This window comes from Erpetoichthys calabaricus, chromosome 6 (assembly GCF_900747795.2).
Source record: "Erpetoichthys calabaricus chromosome 6, fErpCal1.3, whole genome shotgun sequence".
NCBI classification, from domain to species: Eukaryota; Metazoa; Chordata; class Cladistia; order Polypteriformes; family Polypteridae; genus Erpetoichthys; species Erpetoichthys calabaricus.
In genome coordinates this window covers 18,191,833-18,211,524 of record NC_041399.2, presented here as the reverse complement: position 1 = coordinate 18,211,524, position 19,692 = coordinate 18,191,833, and the positions used below count along the sequence as shown (strand labels likewise).

Genomic DNA, 19,692 nt, shown 5'->3' with positions numbered 1-19,692 from the left:
GCACCCTGCCCGGGATTTGTTCCTGCTTTGCTCTGCTCTACTTTCCGTACTAACCCTACTTTCTCTTCTGTTCTTTTCCTGGTTTTCTGTGGTGGCGACCTGCGCCACCACCACCTGATCAAAGCAAAGTGATGTCCCTCCATTGATGGATTAAAGATGAGAAGTCCACATGACCGTCATCATCAAGTTCTTCCATATGAACCCTGAGTACCATGAGGACTGATTGAGGTCATTTATGTTAGGTAGAATGCCTAGAGGGGGCTGACTGGGTGGTCTCGTGGCCTCAGAACCCTTGCAGATTTTATTTTTTCTCCAGCCGTCTGGAGTTTTTCTTTTTTGTTTTTTCTGTCCTCCCTGGCTTAATTAGTGTTCTCTTATTTTAATTCTTATTTATTTTGTCTTTTTTCTCATTCTTCATCATGTAAAGCACTTTGAGCTACATTGTTTGTATGAAAATGTGCTACAGAAATAAATGTTGTTGTTATTGTTGTTTGCGCCCTGTGTTGTCTGGGATTGGCTCCAGCAGACCCCCATGACCCTGTGTTCGGATTCAGCGGGTTGGAAAATGAATGGATGGATGGACCACAGGGGGCCGAATTGTTTTATGTGGGACAGACAGACAAGAACTATCACAAAAGGTGATGGAAAATGGAAGGTGCTAGATGAAAATGAGTTGAAATTCAGTAGAAAAGATCAATCTGGGGACACTATGTGCTTGTTCTTATCTGGGGAAATGCCATAACTCAAGATCTGCCTATAGAGGATCTAAGTATTGCATTTACTTCTAAGCAAATTTTTATATGGGATCCTCAGAGCAACTCTCCAAAGATCTGAAAACAAAGATTGTTCAGTCTCATGGTTTAGGGCACAGGTGTCGAACTCTGGTCCTCGAGGGCCGCAGTGGCTGCATGTTTTCATTCTAACCATCTTCTTCATTAGTGAGCCGTTTTTACTGCTAATTAACTTCTTTTGCTTTAGTTTTAATTAACTTGACTCAGACCCCTGAGTTGTTTCTTTTTCCTTAATTAGTAGCCAAACAATAATGAGACATCAAACAAGCCACCATATGACAGAAAAAACAGAAAAATCAACAGATTTGGCAACGTCTGCTGTGGCAGAATGAGAGCAGCAACAAGCCATTGAATTAAATAACGGACTTAATTAACAGCAAGAATCAGCTTCTCATTAAGAGATTGGTTGGAGTGAAATTGGTTGGAGTTTGAAATCCCAGTTTAACTGGTTGTCTGTTGGCTCGTTTCACATCTCATTTCTGTTTGGCTGCCATTTAATGAAGATTCAAATCAATTCAGAGGACTGAATCCTTAAAAACAGGGCTATTGAAATGAAGGGAAAAGGAGTTAATTAGCAGTGAAAACTACTCACTGATTAGGAAAGGGCTAGAATGAAAACCTGTAGCCACTGCGGCCCTCCAGGCCCAGAGTTCAACACCCCTGGTTTAGGGGAAGGCTACAAAAAGCTATCTCAGAGGTTTCAACTAAGAAATGGAATCAGGAAATGGAAGGCCACAGGCACAGTTGCTGTTAAACGCAGCAAGTCTGGCAGGCCAAGAAAAATACAGGAGCGGCATATGCACAAGATTATTAGAATGGTTACAGACAACCCACAGATCACCTCCAAAGACCTGCAAGAACATCTTGCTGCAGATGGTGTATCTGTACATCAGCGCAATTTGCAGAAAGAACATCTGTATGGCAGGGTGATGAGAAAGAAGCCCTTTCTGCACTCACGCCACAAACAGAGTCACTTGTTGTATGCCAGTGCTTATTTAGACAAGCCAGATTCATTTTGGAACAAAGTGCTTTGGACTGATGAGATGACTGATGAATGATTGAGTTATTTGGTCATAACAAAAAGCGCTTTGCATGGTGGAAGAAGAACACCGCATTCTAATTTAAACACCTGCTACCTACTGTCAAATTTGCTGGAGGTTCCATCATGCTGTGGGGCTGTGTGGCGAGTTCAGGGACTGGGGCCCTTGTTAAAGTCGAGGGTTGGATGAATTCAACCCAATATCAACAAATTCTTCAGGATAATGTTCAAGCATCAGTCACAAAGTTGAAGTTACACAGGGGTTGGATATTCCAACAAGACAATGACCCAAAACACAGTTCGAAATCTACAAAGGCATTCATGCAGAGGGAGAAGTACAATGATCTGGAATGGCTGTCACAGTCCCCTGACTTGAATCTCATCGAAAATCTATGAGATGATTTGAAGCAGGCTGTCCATACTCGGCAGCCATCAAATTGAACTGAACTGGAGAGATTTTGTATGAAGAATGGTCAGAAATACCTCCATCCAGAATCAGACACTCATCAAAGGCTATAGGAGGACAGCGTCTAGAGGCTGTTAGATTAGCAAAAGGAGGCTCAACTATTGATGTCATATCTCTGTTGGGTGCCCACATTTATGCACCTGCCTAATTTTGTTATCATGCATATTGCATATTTTCTGTTAATCCAATAAACTTAATGTCACTGCTGAAATACTACTGTTTCCATAAGGCATGTCATATATTAAAAGGAAGTTGCTACTTTGAAAGCTCAGCCAATGAGAAACAAAAATCCAAAGATTTAAGAGGGGTTCCCAAACTTTTTCATATGACTACAACATTAATCAAAAAGTGCTTAAGAAAGTTAGTGAGTATACTGTATGTATATAATTTGGCAAATATTTTTCGAAAATCTCTGCACATTGGGCAACTTTCTAAAAACTTGGAGCTAGCAGATATTATCCCTTTATATAAAAATTGAGATTGGGATGATCCTAACAACTATAGACCAACAAGCTCAGTGTGTATCAAAGGTAAATTAATGGAAGACATTGTATAGGAAAAGATCAAGCAGCACATGTCTAGACTGGGGGCCACATGTATAACATTTGCTTATACTCAGAAACGTGTGTTTCTTATGCAAAAGTCAAGATTTATAACAACAACAACATTTATTTATATAGCACATTTTCATACAAAAAGTAGCTCAAAGTGCTCAAAGTGCTTTACATAATGAAGAAAAGAAAAATAACAGACAAAATACAAAATTAAAATAAGACAATATTAGTTAACATAGAAAAGGAGTAAGGTCCGATGGCCAGGGTGGACAGAAAAAACAAAAAAAAAACTCCAGAAGGCTGGAGAAAAAAATAAAATCTGTAGGGGTACCAGGCCACGAGACCACCCAGTCCTCCCTGGGCATTCTACCTAACATAAATGAAATAGTCCTCTTTGTAGTTAGGGTTCTCACGGAGTCACTTGATGCTGATGGTCATACAGACTTCTGGCTTTTAATCCATCCATCATTGTTGGAACATCACGGTGCTTGCGCCACCACCAAAGGACACCAGGAAAGGAAACAGAAGAGAGAGTAGGGGTTAGTACAGATTTTGAATGAATAGTTATTATAATGAATTAGATATACAGAGTATCAGGATTAGATTACAGTGAAGTTATGAGAAGGCCATGTTAAAATAATGTGTTTTCAGCAGTTTTTTAAAGTGCTCCACCATATTAGCCTGGCGAATTCCTACTGGCAGGCTATTCCAGATTTTAGGTGCATAACAGCAGAAGGCCGCCTCACCACTTCTTTTAAGTTTTGCTCTTGGAATTCTAAGGAGACACTCAGTTGAGGATCTGAGGTTACGATTTGGAATATAAGGTGTCAGACATTCTGATATATAAGATGGGGTGAGATTATTTAAGGCTTTATAAACCATAAGCAGAATTTTAAAGTCAATTCTGAATGACACAGGTAACCAGTGTAGTGACATCAAAACTGGAGAAATGTGCTCGGATTTTCTTTTCCTGGTAAGGATTCTAGCAGCTGCATTCTGCACTAATTGCAAACGATTGATGTCTTTTTTGGGTAGACTTGACTTGGAATTTGGCTGAAAGGTACAGAAGCTTTTGACCATCCGTAAGTCCTAATGAGACTTCTTTGGCTTTGGCATTTTAGCAACTTCAGGCAGCAAGACAATGAAGTGAACAGAAAAGCTTGTATCATTGTCTGTCCATTCATCCGTTCATTTTCTAAACCCGGTTGTCCTAAATCAATAATGGAGCAGAGACTGCATGATATCTGCATGATGGTCTCTACATTGTAGACTCCAATTCAGTACAACTGTCAAGGACATCTAAATTGGCTTATCAGTCATCATCACAAAAAAGAACATAAGAACCATTAACATCATTTTTATTTTCTATTTTATTTGTTTGCGGATATATTTTAATTGCTGTGGTGGGCTGGCACCCTGCCTGGGATTGGTTCCTGCCTTGTGCCCTGTGTTGGCTGGGATTGGCTCCAGCAGACCCCCGTGACCCTGTGTTTGGATTCAGCGGGTTGGAAAATGGATGGATAGATATATTTTAATTGTGTCCAAATAATCACTTTTTTTATTTTAAAAAGTTAGAAAATGTATACATTGCATATAATTCAGGTGCAGATTAGTTAACTGATTTGAAAGTGGGAGTGTTTTCTGTTAAGTTAGTACGTAAAAGAGATATTTATAACATTTTTGTTTTTTAACTGTTTTGTTGCAGGGGTGTGTATGTGACATGTGATGAAGATTTTCTCAGACCATCACACCACTGTTTGTAAAATTGGGCATAAGTTGAAACCACATCCGATATTGTTGCAATTGCTTGTACTGATGATCTGTTTGCCGACAGGAGCGTCTTTCAGGTGTGTAAAAGAGTTAATACTGTGTAATGTACAACACATTCAAGTTGAAATAACTTCACTCAAGCTAAATCTGAAACAATGAACTAACCTGTCATTGAAATTCTATATGGTATTTCTCTATCTCCTTTAGGAAAGGGCGACATGCAAGTGAGAATTATTTGGGGCAGGACAGGTTGTAATATTTGTTGGTCTATCCATCCTCTGAACTTGCTTATCCAGGGCAGGGGTCAGCTGGAATCTATGTCAGCATGCAGCGAGCACAAGCAAGAACAACCTCTGGACAACTCTAGGCCATCATAGTATGAACGCACATACACTCACAAACAACATGGGTATGATTTTTTGTAGCCTTCCCCTAAACCAGGAGACTCAACAATCTTTGTTTTCAGATCTTTGGAGAGTTGCTTTGAGGATCCCATGCTGTCACTCTTCAAAGGAGAGTCAAAGGGAAGGAAGCACAACTTGTAATTGACCATCTTAAATACCTTTATATCTCATGATTGGACTCACCGATCTATGAAGTTCAAGGCTTGACGAGCTCATCCAACCAATTTGGTGTTACAAGTAATCAGCACTGAGCAGTGACAGGCATTCAAATCAGCACAATGACGAGGGGACCCACATTTTTGCACAGCCAGTTTTTCACATTTGATTTAATTTCATACAACTAAATACTGTTTCACTAAAAGTCTTTGTTCAGAAAACACCACAGTACTCAAACGTTCCTAGGAAATGAAAGACATACCACTGTTATCTTTTGTGTTGAAAGGAGAGTCAATTATTATGCAGGCTGAGAGGGGTTCCCAAACTTTTTCATATGTCTGTATTAATGATCATTCATGTTCATTTTCCTTCCATTTATTATAAGACTGCAGGACTTGGAACTTCTCTTGGCAACTTTGAAACCAACCTTGGAGCGGAGAGCCGCTCATCTCAGGGCCCATCCAGTCACACAATTTGGGTTGTGAGGGGTAACCATGTAAAGCCACGCAAACGTGGGGTACGTGCATGGTGCGCACACACAGGCTGACACTGTGACCAAAAAAATAACTCTCATCATCTGCTCTTCAATTTAAACTGACAAATTCTAAAGTCCTTGAAGTGTGCTGGGGGTCCTTCAGCACTTTGTGGAAAAACTGACCTTTTTTTTCCCTTTCTGGTAAATCACATGATACACGGGTATCTTCTTTGAAAGTTGCACTTGAAGACAAGACCCTCACTGAACATGATGAGGGGGCTTAGCAGAGAAGGGGAAAACAAAACCATTTGCGAGGTGTGCACGCTGACATCAAGTGTTATGTTTCAAGGAAACAGGAAACTCTGGTTAACACTCGGCGGCCGTCTGCACAAACACAGCGAGCGACGCATGATGGAGGGCAGGCGCGTGGACTACCTGATCTTCAGCATCACCCTGCTCAGTCTGCATGGAGGTAACAGTCAAGTGGCTTTTTTTGTGAATAGTGCAATTTAACACGCATTTCTAAAAAATAAATTCTAAAAATGGGACGATTGTGTTAAAAAAAAAAAATCAGGCAGACATATTTAATGGTAAACAGAGGAGCTCAGGCTCGGCTTAGAAGATGAATTTTATTGAGAGGAGTGGAATTACACTCTACAGTTAATTATGGTTAAAATGTGTTCAATTATATGTGAATTATTATGCTAATTAATTAAAAAATGAATTTAACAGAATGTTTAAGGTACAGCTTAGCAGTGCAGTGGCTGATGCTGCTGCCTAACAGATCCAGGGCTGAGTCCTGCACTCGGTCATTGTCTGAATGAATTCTGAATGTCCTCCCTGGGTCTGTGTGGACTTTCCTCTCAGATCCCTAGGCATGTGCAGATTTGTTAAATATCAGCCTGATCACGGCTTTTGTGGGCTTTGGACATTTCTGAGGGGTTTTCTCTTTACTAAGTAATCAGTCGAAACTCTGGACGATTAGAAGTTTCCTTTATTTATAGTAAGGGAGCTCATTCCAGTCACCTTAAGAAGGTCTAAGGCTGAAATGTGATGGTACTGAAATGCGGGGGTATTTATAATTCTTGGACATCCCATGTAACTGATAAAGGTTGTGAAATAGTTCAAGGTGCTGCTTTTGGTATATCAGTCTGTCCTGGGAAGATACTCCTGCTAATCGTACTCAGTTTCGGGGCGTGACGTCTGTGCTGAAGACTCTGCGCCTTAGCACAAAGGAAAACATCTCATCTCCCCAATGCTCCCCTTAACTCTACAGTTACTTGGCTCCATTTATTTATTTAATTACATTGGAAGGCATTGGATATCAGAAAGCATTTGATAAGGTGCCACATGAAAGGTTGGGCATCAAAATAAATGAAGTGTCAGTTCAGTGTGTGGTGTGTGGTTGGGGGCAAAACTGATCTCAGACACAGGAAGCAGAAGGTGATGGTGTAAGGAGCCTCCTCAGAATTGGCCAATGCTAAGAGTGGTGACCAGCAGGGGTCAGTGCTAGGGCTGCTGCTATTATTAATATTTATAAATGATTTAGATAGGACTGCGGTGGGTTGGCACCCTGCCCGGGACTGGTTCCTGCCTTGTGCCCTGTGTTGGCTGGGATTGGCTCCAGCAGACCCCCGTGACCCTGTGTTCGGATTCAGCGGGTTGGAAAATGGATGGATGGATGGATGGATGGATTTAGATAGGAATATAAGTAACAAGCTGTTTAAGTTTGCAGAAGATACCAAGATAGGTGGATTAGCAGATAATTTGGAATCCGTTATATCATTACAGAAGGACTTGGACAGCATACAGGCTTGGGCAGATTTGTGTCAGATGAAATTTAATGTCAGTAAATGTAAAGTATTACACATAGGAAGTAAAAATGTTAGGTTTGAATACACAATGGGCGGTCGGAAAATCGAGAGTACACCTTATGAGAAGGACTTAGGAGTCGTAGTGGACAGTGTTCAGAAGCCATTAAAAAGGCTAACAGAATGTCAGGTTATATAGCGCCTTGATGTGTGGAGTAAAAGTCACAGGAGGTTCTGCTCAAGCTTTATAACACACTGGTGAGGCCTCATCTGGAGTCCTGGGTGCAAAAAGGGACATGACAGCACTAGAAAAGGTCCAGAGAAGAGCGACTGGGCTGATTCCAGGGCTACAGGGGTTGAATTATGATGAAAGATTAAAAGAGCTGAGCCTTTACAGTTTAAGCAAAAGAAGATTAAGAGGAAACCTGACTGAAGTGCTTAAAATTATGAAGGCAGTTAGTCCAGTGGAAATTTATTAAAGGTAAATTTGGCACAAAGATTATGAAATTTTTCTTCACACAAAGAGCAAACAGACAAATAGAATAAGTGACCAAGTAGTGTGGTAGACAGTAGGACTTTAGGGACTTTCAAAACTCGACTTGATGTTATTGTGGAAGAAATAAGTGGCTAGGCCTGGCGAGCTTTGTTGGGCTGAATGGCCTGTTCTCATCTAGAGTGTTCTAATTGTCTCTAATGAATGAAAGGTGGAGATTTCTGTTTTTGTTTTTGTCTTTTTTTCCTGCTTTTAATCTGACATAGTGACTGAGTGTACAATTTCAGATATGAAAGACAAGACAAGATGAAAATACTCAGTGAAGATTGCTGTGCAGATTAGTTAATATGGGACAGTATAGGAGTTGAGAAATACTCTCCTGCATCACACACTCGTTTATAAAAAGTATTGTGCGGATTTGAGTGTGAAAGGATGTGTACACCAAAAAACTAAGGTGAATCTGTGTGGCAAAAAATAAAAGTTTTATAAAACCTGTCGTATACACTTCTTTTTGCAATTTACCCTTTATAAATCATAATCGCTTTGTAAGTATGCATACCGTATGTGAACGCACCTCAAACGCTACTCTGAAACATCCATATGTGGAGCTCGCTAATCAACCTCATGTACTGTATACTCAATCACAATGCTACAGAACTTCATTGTCTTGTAGAGCAGCGTCCTACCATAGATAGATAGATAGATAGATAGATAGATAGATAGATAGATAGATAGATAGAAATGAAAAGCACTATATGATAGATAGATAGAGAGAGAGATAGATGTGAAAGGCACTATATGATAGAGAGATAGAGAGAGAGATAGATGTGAAAGGCACTATATAATAGATAATAGATACACAGATAGATATGAAACAACAGCAACAACAACATTTATTTATATAGCACATTTTCATACAAAAAGTAGCTCAAAGTGCTTTACATAATGAAGAAAAGAAAAATAAAAGACAAAATACAAAATTAAAATAAGACAACATTAGTTAACATAGAAAAGGAGTAAGGTCCGATGGCCAGGGTGGACAGAAAAAACAAAAAAAAAAAACTCCAGAAAGCTGGAGAAAAAAAATAAAATCTGTAGGGGTTCCAGTCCCCTCTGGGCATTCTACCTAACATAAATGAAATAGTCCTCTTTGTAGTTAGGGTTCTCACGGAGTCACTTGATGCTGATGGTCATACAGACTTCTGGCTTTTTATCCATCCATCATTGTTGGAACATCATGGTGCTTTGAGTAAATGGTGGCGGCGCAAGCCACCACCAAAAGGACACTGGAAAAGGAAACAGAAGAGAGAGTAGGGTTAGTACAGATTTTAGAGCCACCACGAATAGTTATTATAATGAATTGGATATACAGAGTATCAGGATTTAAATTACAGTGAAGTTATGAGAAGACCATGTTAAAGTAATGTGTTTTCAGTAGTTTTTTTAAAGTGCTCCACTGTATTAGCCTGGCGAATTCCTACTGGCAGGCTATTTCAGATTTTAGGTGCATAACAGCAGAAGGCCGCCTCACCACTTCTTTTAAGTTTTGCTCTTGGAATTCTAAGGAGACACTCAGTTGAGGATCTGAGGTTACGATTTGGAATATAAGATGTCAGACATTCTGATATATAAGATGGGGCGAGATTATTTAAAGCTTTATAAACCATAAGCAGAATTTTAAAGTCAATTCTGAATGACACAGGTAACCAGTGTAGTGACATCAAAACTGGAGAAATGTGCTCGGATTTTCTTTTCCTGGTTAGGATTCTAGCAGCTGCATTCTGCACTAGTTACAAACGATTGAGGTCTTTTTTGGGTAGTCCTGAGAGGAGTGCATTACAGTAATCTAGCCGACTGAAAACAAACGCGTGAACTAATTTCTCTGCATCTTTCGATGATATAAGAGGTCTAACTTTTGCTATGTTTCTTAAGTGAAAAAATGCTGTCCTAGTGATCTGATTAGGCATGAAATGAAATGAAAGGCACTATATACTAGATAGATAGATAGTGTGACACTAGAAGGTGCTGTCGCTCCTCAGATCCAATAGACATACTCCGACAGAGGGTAAAAGCACCAAGAAGTATTCTTTTTATTTTTTTTTCCCTCTGTAGTGCCTCCAAAGCACCTCAGCCACAGCAAACAGGTAATACAATAATAAACAAACACAATACTCTCCTCCCAGCAAGCTCTGTCCAACTCTGGCTTGCCTGCTTTGTTCCCATCAGTCCTTTAAATAGTCCAGGTCTAATAAAGAACAGGGATTTTCTTCAGCCCGGAAGTACTTGGGGCTTCTGTCCTCATGACTACCTCGTACTTCCGGCTATACTGAAAGAATATGTCCCCAGGTCCTTTGACAGCTCCTCCTGGTGGCAACCATGGCACCCAGCAGGGCTGTGTGTCCGAACTCCATGTCCCATAGTGCCCTGTGGGATTCCGGGGTACCACTGCACTCCAGGGAATCTGCCATCTAGCTTTTTGGGGGAAGCAGTGTCAGCAAGTAGCTTCCTTCCCCTTTCCTTCTATTCCAGGGGCGTCCCAGCTGGGTTGAGCTGCCAGCCGTCCATCACACTAGATAGATAGATTAAATTCTACATCTTCTTCTTCACTTTCCTTTTGTTTGGACAAGAAGTGTTCCTCTTTGGCCATTAAATGACCATAATGTGAAGTCCTCTGTCACCAGTGTTATGATGTTTGTTTACATGTGTGTATGAATGCGCAGGTCCTGGTGGTCTTCCTATTTAGGGACAACCCATTTGCTCACACACAGATCCCTGCAGGGGCCTATTGAGACTGAAGATCAGTGACCCTTGTGGAAATTGAAACAGCAAGACTTTTGAAGTAGCTCTCTCTGAGCCATTGAGAGTGTGTTAGTGCGCCTGGCAAGCAATGGCAGTTCAAAAAGAAAGTTCATTAAAATCGGAATAAAACGACTTGCACTCGGCGCTTACCTTTTTAAATGTTTGAAGTGCGTATGTGCATTTCCACAAACATTTTAGGAACAGTTGGAATGTCTGAGTGGAGCACTGCCATTTAATTTAATAGAGGCCTTGCAGAGGCGTGGCTTAGCGTATAATCAGAAGGTGTCTGCGTCAGCCGCGATTGGAGGAAGGGGAGTGGCGTGAGGTATGATTGGACGGCAGTAAGGCTCTCCAGTATAAAAGGCACCTCGTCTTTCTGTCTTTCGACTGTGTTAGTAGCACTGCACTACATTTCAGAGAGCGGTAGTTGTTAACAGCTTGTGCCTGTTTTTGTATACATTTTTCTTTTTTCTTTATTAGTAATAGTGAAAGATTGAAGGAGGTACTTACATGGATTGGGTTTTGGTGCACTTTTTGTTTCTTTTTGTGTATACACTTGATTTTTCTTTTTTAAATATTTTTGTGGATTGTTTTTTTGGGGCTGTGGATTATTTAAGGAATAACTTTAAGGAAGACCATCCAGAAGACTGCCTTTTATCATCCATATATATATTTAGATTTTTGCCGTGCAGAGACTCAGTCATTTCATTGAGCGGGTGGAGGTGTCCCCCAGGGTCATTTTGCCATGTGGAGACTCGATTGCTTCATTGACTAGGGGGTGGGGGGGTCCCCCCTTGTTCATTTCGTTGCTCAGGGACTCGATTACTCCTTTGACCTTTCTCCTTGATCATTTCAGTGAGTGGTGACTCAGTAGACACATTGAGCGGGTGTTTATTGGGGGAAGGGGGATTTTTGAAAAGGCCCCTTGTTGTCACGCATGGCCCCAGGGTACAAACCCAGAACACTCTGATAGTAGGCACGGCACTGTTTTGTCCCTGCACTTGTAAATAGACTGCAGTTTCGTGTTGAAACCCAATATTTGTGTCTGAAGCTCTGTGTTTTAAATCTCTCCTGCTGGTCCTGTTCGGTCCCAAACTATAAGGACACCCACTGTGTAGCTGGATGTTGTATGTGGGACGTCACAGAGTGACATGACCAATAACTTGGAATTTTCATGATAGCGTTAATTAATTTGTGAGGAGAAAAACAAGTGTGGCCACCAGGGGGCACTCCATCTCCTCAAGCACCTGACACAATCACACAGACGCCAGTGAATTAAAACACAAGGAAAATATGCCATTTCATATATTATTAATTTGAGAAAAATATCAATAGATGTAATTGTCTGCTGGGAAAAAAATAAAGCCCACCCTTGGTCTTAGAAGCTGCTGTTGCCCCCTTTAGCAGAGATGACTTCTTGTGGTGTTTTGCGTAACTGCCCACCAGTTTCTGACATCGGCTTGAAGTAATTTTTTGTCTACTTCTCCAAGCAAAATTCCTCCAGTTGTAAGTCATTTGAGACTTTTTTTGCACGTACTGCCCATTTCAAATCCAACCACCCAGTAGCGTAGCGTGGGTGTCAGCCACCTGGGGCGGAGGAAAATTCCGCTGCCCCCTTATTTAGGTATGGTTCAAATTTTTACAAGATATTATTTATTGTGAAATTTTGCAGCCCCCTAAAAGTGCCGCCCGGAGTGGGCCACCCCTGCCGTCCCCATTACTCTACGCCACTGCAACTACCACATTCTAAATCAGGACTTTGACCAGTCCAGTCCAGTCCAGTCCATCACCCTCCATTTCCTCTTTTTGAGCCATTCCTCAGTGGATTTGCTGGTGTGCTTCAGATCTTTAGAACATTAGAACACTCTAGACAAGAACAGACCATTCAGCCCAACAAAGCTCGCCAGTACTATCCACTTATTTCTTCCAAAAAAACATCAAGTCATGTTTTGAAAGTCCCTAAAGTCTTATTGTCTACCACACTACTTGGTAGCTTATTCCAGTTATCTATTGTTCTTTGTGTAAAGAAAAACTTCCTAATGTTTGTGTGTAATTTACCCTTAACAAGTTTCCAACTGTGTCCCCGTGTTCTTGATGAACTCATTTTAAAATAACAGTCTCGATCCACTGCACTAATTCCCTTCATAATTTTAAACACTTCAATCATGTCACCTCTTAATATTCTTTTGCTTAAACTGTAAAGGCTCAGCTCTTTTAATCTTTCCTCAAAATTCAACCCCTGTAGTCCTGAAATCAGCCTAGTCGCTCTTCTCTGGACCTTTTCTAGTGCTGCTATGTCCTTTTTGTAGCCTGGAGACCAAAACTGCACCCAGTACTCCAGATGAGGCCTCACCAGTGTGTTATAAAGCTTGAGCAGAACCTCCTGTGACTTGTACTCCACTCGTCAAGGCGCTATATAACCTAACGTTCTGTTAGCCTTCTTAATGGCTTCTGAACACTGTGTGGAAGTCGATAGCTTAGAGTCCACTATGACTCCTAAGTCCTTCTCATAAGGTGGACTCTCAATTTTCCGACCTCCCATTGTCTATTCAAACCTTACATTTTTACTTCCAATGTGTAATACTTTACATTTACTGACATTAAATTTCATCTACCACAAATCTGCCCAAGCCTGTATGCTGTCCAAGTCCTTCTGTAATTATATAACATATTCCAAATTATCTGCTAATCCACCTATCTTGGTATCATCTGCAAACTCAACCAGTTTGTTACTTATATTACTCTCTAAGTCATTTATATATATATATATATATATTAAAAATAGCAGCGGCCCCAGCACTGACCCCTGTGGAACACCACTTTTAACATCGGCCAGTTCTGATGAGGTTCCTCGCACCATCACCCTCCTCTTCCTGTGTCTGAGCCAATTCTGCACCCATCTAAAAACACCACCCTGAACTCCCACTTCTTTTAATTTGATGCTCAACCTCTCATGTGGCACCTTATCAAATGCTTTCTGAAAGTCCAGATAAATAATATCATCTGCTCCACTCTGATTGTATCCTTTTGTTACTTCCTCATAGAATTCCAGCATGTTGTTAAAAAATGACCTCTCTCTTCTGACCCCATGCTGACTGTTCCTAATAACTCCTGTCCTTGCCAGGTGTTGCTCAGTCTTATCCTTAATAATTCCTTCCATTAATTTTCCTGTGATGCATGTTAATCTTACTGGCCTATAGTTACTTAGATCTGCCCTGTCACCCTTTTATATAATGGGATGATATTTGCCATTTTCCAGTCCTTCGGAATCTCTCCAGTGTGCAGTGACTTCCTAAAAATATGTGTCAAGGGTTTATATCTGTACTCGCTAGCCTCCTTAAGAACTCGAGGGTAAATATTATCTGGTCCTGGTGATTTGTTTGATTTCATCTTATTTAATCTGAGCAGTACTTCTCCCTCTACAATTTCCACATCCCTCAGTACCTCCTTAGTAGTCCCTGTTACCCCTAGCAGGTTATCCACTTGCTAAGTTGTGAACACCTCAGGAAAAATGTAAGTTTAGGGCATCCGCTATTTCATTGTCTGTATCTTTTAATTCCCTTTACTATTTCTGATGCACTTGATCTCCTCCTTGTCTATTCTTTTACTACTAAAATACTGAAAGAATCTCTTAGGGTCGTCTTTCGCCTTATCTGCTATATTCCTCTCCAACTGTCTTTTAGCCTCCCTGATATCCTTCTTAATGGTTGCCCTCATGTTCTCATACGCTCTACGATTCACTTTGCAGTCATAGTCTTATATGCCTTATAAAGTAGTTTTTTCCTTTGCAACTTCTTTTTTTATATCTTTATTAATCCACCGTGGAGTTTTTTTTAGTTTACTATTAATTCCAAACTTACGTCTGTATCTGTCCTGCATTACATGTCAAACATTTTTAAACCTGTTCCACTGCTCCTCGACTGTCTCCACACTTAAAAGCTTATCCCAGTGTATCCTACTTAGACATTGTCGCATCTGCTCAAAATTAGTCCTACCAAAGTTAAACTTAACAATTTTAGTCTTTGCATCTGCACTCTTACAAAACACTGAGAATTGTATTACATTATGGTCACGTGACCCTAGTGGTTCAATCACCTCTACACCCTCAATTCTATCCTGATTATTACAAAATACTAAATCCAGACAGGCTTCACCCCTTGTTGGTGCTTTAACATGCTGTGTTAATGTGTTGAAAGGTCCGTTTCTGGATCAACTTCAGCTTTCAGACAGATGTCCTCACATTCTACTCAAGCACACTGATATGATGCAGAATTCATAGATGACTCAACGACTTCAGTAAAGCAGACCCCAATGCCATAACACATTCACCAGCATGTTTCACAGCTAGTATGAGGTTCTTCTCCTAAAATGTTGTCTTCAGTTGAACCAAACATGTCTACTGTTATTGTGGCCGCACAGTTCTATCTTTAATTCAGCTGTCCAGAGCACATTGTTCCAGACAGCCTGGTCTTTGCTTAGATATTCAACGGCAAACTGTAGTCCTGCTCTGATGTTTTTTTTTGCACAGCAAATACTTTGTCCTGGCACACCTCTCATGCGGGCCAAATTTGTTCAATCACTTTCTGCACTTTGATGCCAACTTTTGTAAGATTTACCTGCCAGATCCTGAGGTTCTTGAAGACTTATTTTAGTATCAAACAGTCAGCTCTTGGAGTGAATTTGCTGGGATGGCCAGTCCTGGACAAATCTTCAGCACTTGTAGATGATTTTCCTAACAGTGAATTGATTCATTTCACGTAATGTGGTGATCTTTCTAAATCCCTCGCCAGACTCCTAGACGTCCATCACCTTCTTTCTGAGGGCCTTAGAGAAGCTCTTTTGATTTTGGCATGATGACACGACACACGTCAACAGCAGAGAGAACACCAGACCCTCGATATCTGCTGCTTAAATAAGACAGATAGTGGGTTCCACCTGCATACTCACTGAGGAGGTTCTGATCATTGCCACCTAATCTGGAACTCCTGGTTCTAACTCGATACATTTGAAGCCGTGATAAATGTAAAGGTGGGCTTACTTTTTCCATTTGATAGATCTCTGTTTTTGTTAATTTAGATTATGAGAATGAATACACCACGTCAATTTTATTTGCCACTTGCCATATCGCCTTTATTTGTAGGGGCTGTTTGCATGAATATCTAAAAAAGTTGAAAAGTCAACAGTGTCCATGGGGTGTACTTATGGTTCTGTGTGTACCGTATGTAGTATGTGGTATCTACTCAGCTAGTACAGTGAGGTCATTAAATTATGTTTAGCATCCTATAAATACAAATGAGCATCGGCATTTGGCTGACTCAAGCACTTTGTTTTGATGTGGCTACAGGTCTTTTCTGGCTGGTGGCAAAGATTGGTGGGGGGGTGGGGGGGTGATCAATGTCGGTCCGCAGTGGCTGCAAGTTTTCGTTCCAACCCAACTGCTTAATTAGAAACCAATCCTTGACGATCTTATTTAACTTTATGGCTTCTTAGTCTGCAATGTTAGGTTCTTATATCGTAGATTTTTTCCTTTCCAAGAGTATCATCTAAATGATTTGAAGAGCTTAAAACGGATAATTCTCAGTCTGTCTCATTTTTCTTTCTTAAGTGTTTTATTAAATTAGTGCATGAGGAAGACACAGCGGTGTAAATGGAAACAAGTTCGATAGAGAACTGCTGGCTCCTTTATCATTTGCATCTTATTGCTAATAAGGAGCCATTAAAAACAGCAAATGCAGCTGTTTAAGAGTGAAATAAGCAATTAAGGGTGGGCAGCCTTAACAAGCGAGACCACAAAGTGTCACTTGAGCAATACGTTGTGGCGTGAGGCCAGGGTCCTTGACCAGCCGGGACGCCACCATGCTGAGAGGACCAGGGGAGTAAGCGTGGCCAGAGCGTTACCTCCCACCGGGATGCTAGATGGTAGACCCCCTAGATTGCAGCGGTGCCTCGGACTCCCACAGCTTCATGGGAGTTGGAGTGTGGTGCAGCCCTGTTGGGATCCGCAGGCGCCGCCAGGGGTTGCTGCAGCAGGAGCTGCTGAGCCCTTATGGGCAGTTCTTCCGCCACACCTGGAAGTGCTGCCAGAAATGAAGTCATCAAGCACCTGGAGCACTTCTGGGTGTATTATAAAAGGAGCCAGCAGCCACTACTCGGGAGGCCAGAGTTGGGTGGAGGAGGACGAAGCTTACAGAGGAGGAGTGGAGGAAGAGTAAGAGACATAAAAATATTGTGTAGAGTTGTGCCTGTGGGGACGGGGAAAGTGTTGCCCACAGGCGAAGAAATAGAAAAAAAAACATTTCTTTGTTTTATAAGTGTGCCTCCCATGTCTGTCTGTCTTCTGCAGCAATAATTGGCTTCTCGTTAAGAAACTGGGTTGGAACAAAAACCTGCAGCCACTGCAGACCTCTAGGACTGATGCTGCCCACCCTGGATTAGGGGGAAGGGGGCTCAATGTCTTATCAGGCGCAGAAGCCAATGGACATGAAATCTGTCAGTGCACGTGTTCGGTCATTGTATGAATTATGTCATGAATAAAGTTTAGGAAGGGATTTACATTTGAGGGTTCTATTGTGGGGGCAGCCCTTTCATTTATTACCCATCTATCCATCCATTCATTTTCTGCAGCTTTTTCATGTCCAGGTTGCAGAGGCAGTAGTCTAAGCCAAGATGCCCTGCCACTTCCTCCAATTCCTTCCTGGGGGATACCGAGATGTTTTCTCAGGTCACTCAAGAGATATAATCTATTCATCATGTCCAGGGTCTGCCCCGGGTCTCCTACTGAAACACCTTCCTAGGGAGGCATCCTAATCAGATGCCCGAACCACCTTAACTGGCTCCTTTCAATGCGGAATAGCAGCAGCTCCTACTTTGAGCTCCTCCCGAATGTTTGTGCTCCTCACCCTATCTTTAAGGCCAAGCCCAGACACCTTTGGAAGGAAGCTTGTTTCTGCTTCTTGTATCCATGATCTAATTCTTTTGGTCACCACACAAAGCTCTTGACCATAGGTGAGCACAGGGATGTAGATCGACTGGTAAATGAAGAGCTTTGCCTTTCGGCTCAGCTCTCTTCACCGCTACCGTCATGTGAAATATCTACATAACTACAGACTCCACTTCGATCCACCTCCTACTTTCTTACCTCGCTTGTGAAGAAGACGCCGAGATACTTAAAGTCCTCCGCTTGAGGCAGTATCTCATCCCTAACCTGGTGAGGTCACTCTGCTCTTTTCTGGCAGAGAACCATAACCTCAGACCTGGAGATGCTTTTCCTCATCCCGGTTGCTTTACAGTCAGCTGCACACCATCCTTGTGCGGTTTTGAGGTCACAGCTCAATGATGCCAACAGGACCACATCATCTACACGAAGCAAATGTGCGATCCTGAGGTCACCAAACTGGACATCCTCCACTCCTTGGCTGCTCCGAAGAATTCTCTCCATAAATCTTATGAACAGCAGGCCTGGTGGAGTCCCACTCTTAGTGGAAATGAGTCTGACTTACTGCTGGCAATGCAATTTATTGTCCATTATTAAATTATTAAGCAGGTATGACCTACAAAATAGCCCTCGATTAATACGAGGGACGTTCAAAGAGTTTCTGCACTTTAATTTTTTCGTTGGAAACGGTGAAGGCGGGAGGAGTAGTAATTGGCCATTAAAAAGTCGGTACCACGCTGGGAAAATTGCACCGCAAACGAAGGTGACTATGTAGAAAGATGATGTAATTTCTTTTTGAAATTCTTAATAAATAGTTTTAAAAAAAGTGTGAGAACTTTTTGAACGTCCCTCATATATCTTGAGTTATTTTGTCATCTCATGCATTTTAACTGAAACCAGTTATTCCATCTTTTATTAATCTCTGTCCACTTCTCCTCCTAGAAGTATGGATGGTGAACCTGAATATGAAATTTTTGGATTCATTCCATTCGAGTTCCTGTTTGTTGTTATTGTCCTGTTGAGTGTCTGCTTAGGATATTCATGCACAAGATTTACTTAAACAGTTCCATCGTCCTTATCCTTCTAATTGTCATGGATACGTTTGGAGTCCTTATCTACTGAAGGGGGTTTTATCGTAATTTATCGAGCTCATAACCACACGGCCAGCCGGTTTGCTATTTCAGTAAGACATCTGTTGACTTTAAATTGGTCAATGCAAGTCTTCATAAGTCAAGAGGAGAACCAGAGCCACAACAGGAAGAGACAAAGATAGTATGTGGTGAAAACTGATAATTGAACCACTCTCTATCTCCACCATACTGGTAACACATGAAAGAGAAGCTATCAGTGTGGCATTCGTGTGTTCAGCACAAATTCATTTATCTTTCTAACCTCACAGAAGCATTTCTGATTTGGGTCTTTTACCAGCACCATGTGCAAGGTGTTTGACTTCAAGAAAGCCAAAATGTGAAGCTGGGTGAGGTACTGCATGTCAAGATTCGACTCCATAGCTGGCCTCTATGTTAGGCTTTCAGTTTGCAGTTTTTTTACACTCTTAATGTAATAAGTTGAGTGGAATTCATTTTCCTTCCTTACAGTATCTCTAAATTATATAGACAGAACGAAAAAGACACTGGATAGATAGCTAGGAATGCTACCAAAGTAGGTACAGCTTCAAGAAAAAGGAAGTGATCTCTTTGGAATTCCCAGGATTTCTTACTAATAACATGTGGCCCGGTCTTCATCTACAGACATGGACACATTTATTGGTACCGTTACAGCTTGTTGAAAAAGTGTGGTGTACCTCCTGAGAAGTGATGAAATGAAGAACAATACCCATCATCTCTACCTGCATGCCTTTGATATGTCCTCGAGAAGTGTGACAAGAGATCAGGTTCTGCTTATTTTATAAAAGATCTTCTAAAATGGCCCAGACATATTTGTTGGTACCCCTAGAAAAGATCAAAAATAGTTTTGATTGGAGTAATTTGACAAACTGT

At 41.2% G+C, this 19,692-nt stretch overlaps 2 protein-coding genes across 3 annotated transcripts in view; both read left to right on the top strand.

The window, feature by feature from the left end:
* The first annotated feature begins 5,889 nt into the window (after positions 1–5,889).
* cd226 (CD226 molecule) overlaps positions 5,890–19,692 on the top strand; it is a 63,755-nt gene continuing 49,952 nt past the window's right edge. For both annotated transcript variants that reach the window (XM_051929284.1, XM_028803401.2), the window contains exon 1: positions 5,890–6,127. In XM_051929284.1, the coding sequence (XP_051785244.1) occupies positions 5,923–6,127 (205 nt within the window). In that variant the 5' untranslated portion in view covers positions 5,890–5,922. The remainder of the gene's footprint in view (positions 6,128–19,692) is intronic.
* Positions 12,757–19,692, top strand: part of LOC114653862 (protein disulfide-isomerase TMX3-like) — a 1,157,775-nt gene continuing 1,150,839 nt past the window's right edge. Inside the window, exon 1 of the mRNA XM_051929281.1 lies at positions 12,757–12,760. The gene's annotated coding sequence lies outside the window, so the exon portion shown is untranslated. The remainder of the gene's footprint in view (positions 12,761–19,692) is intronic.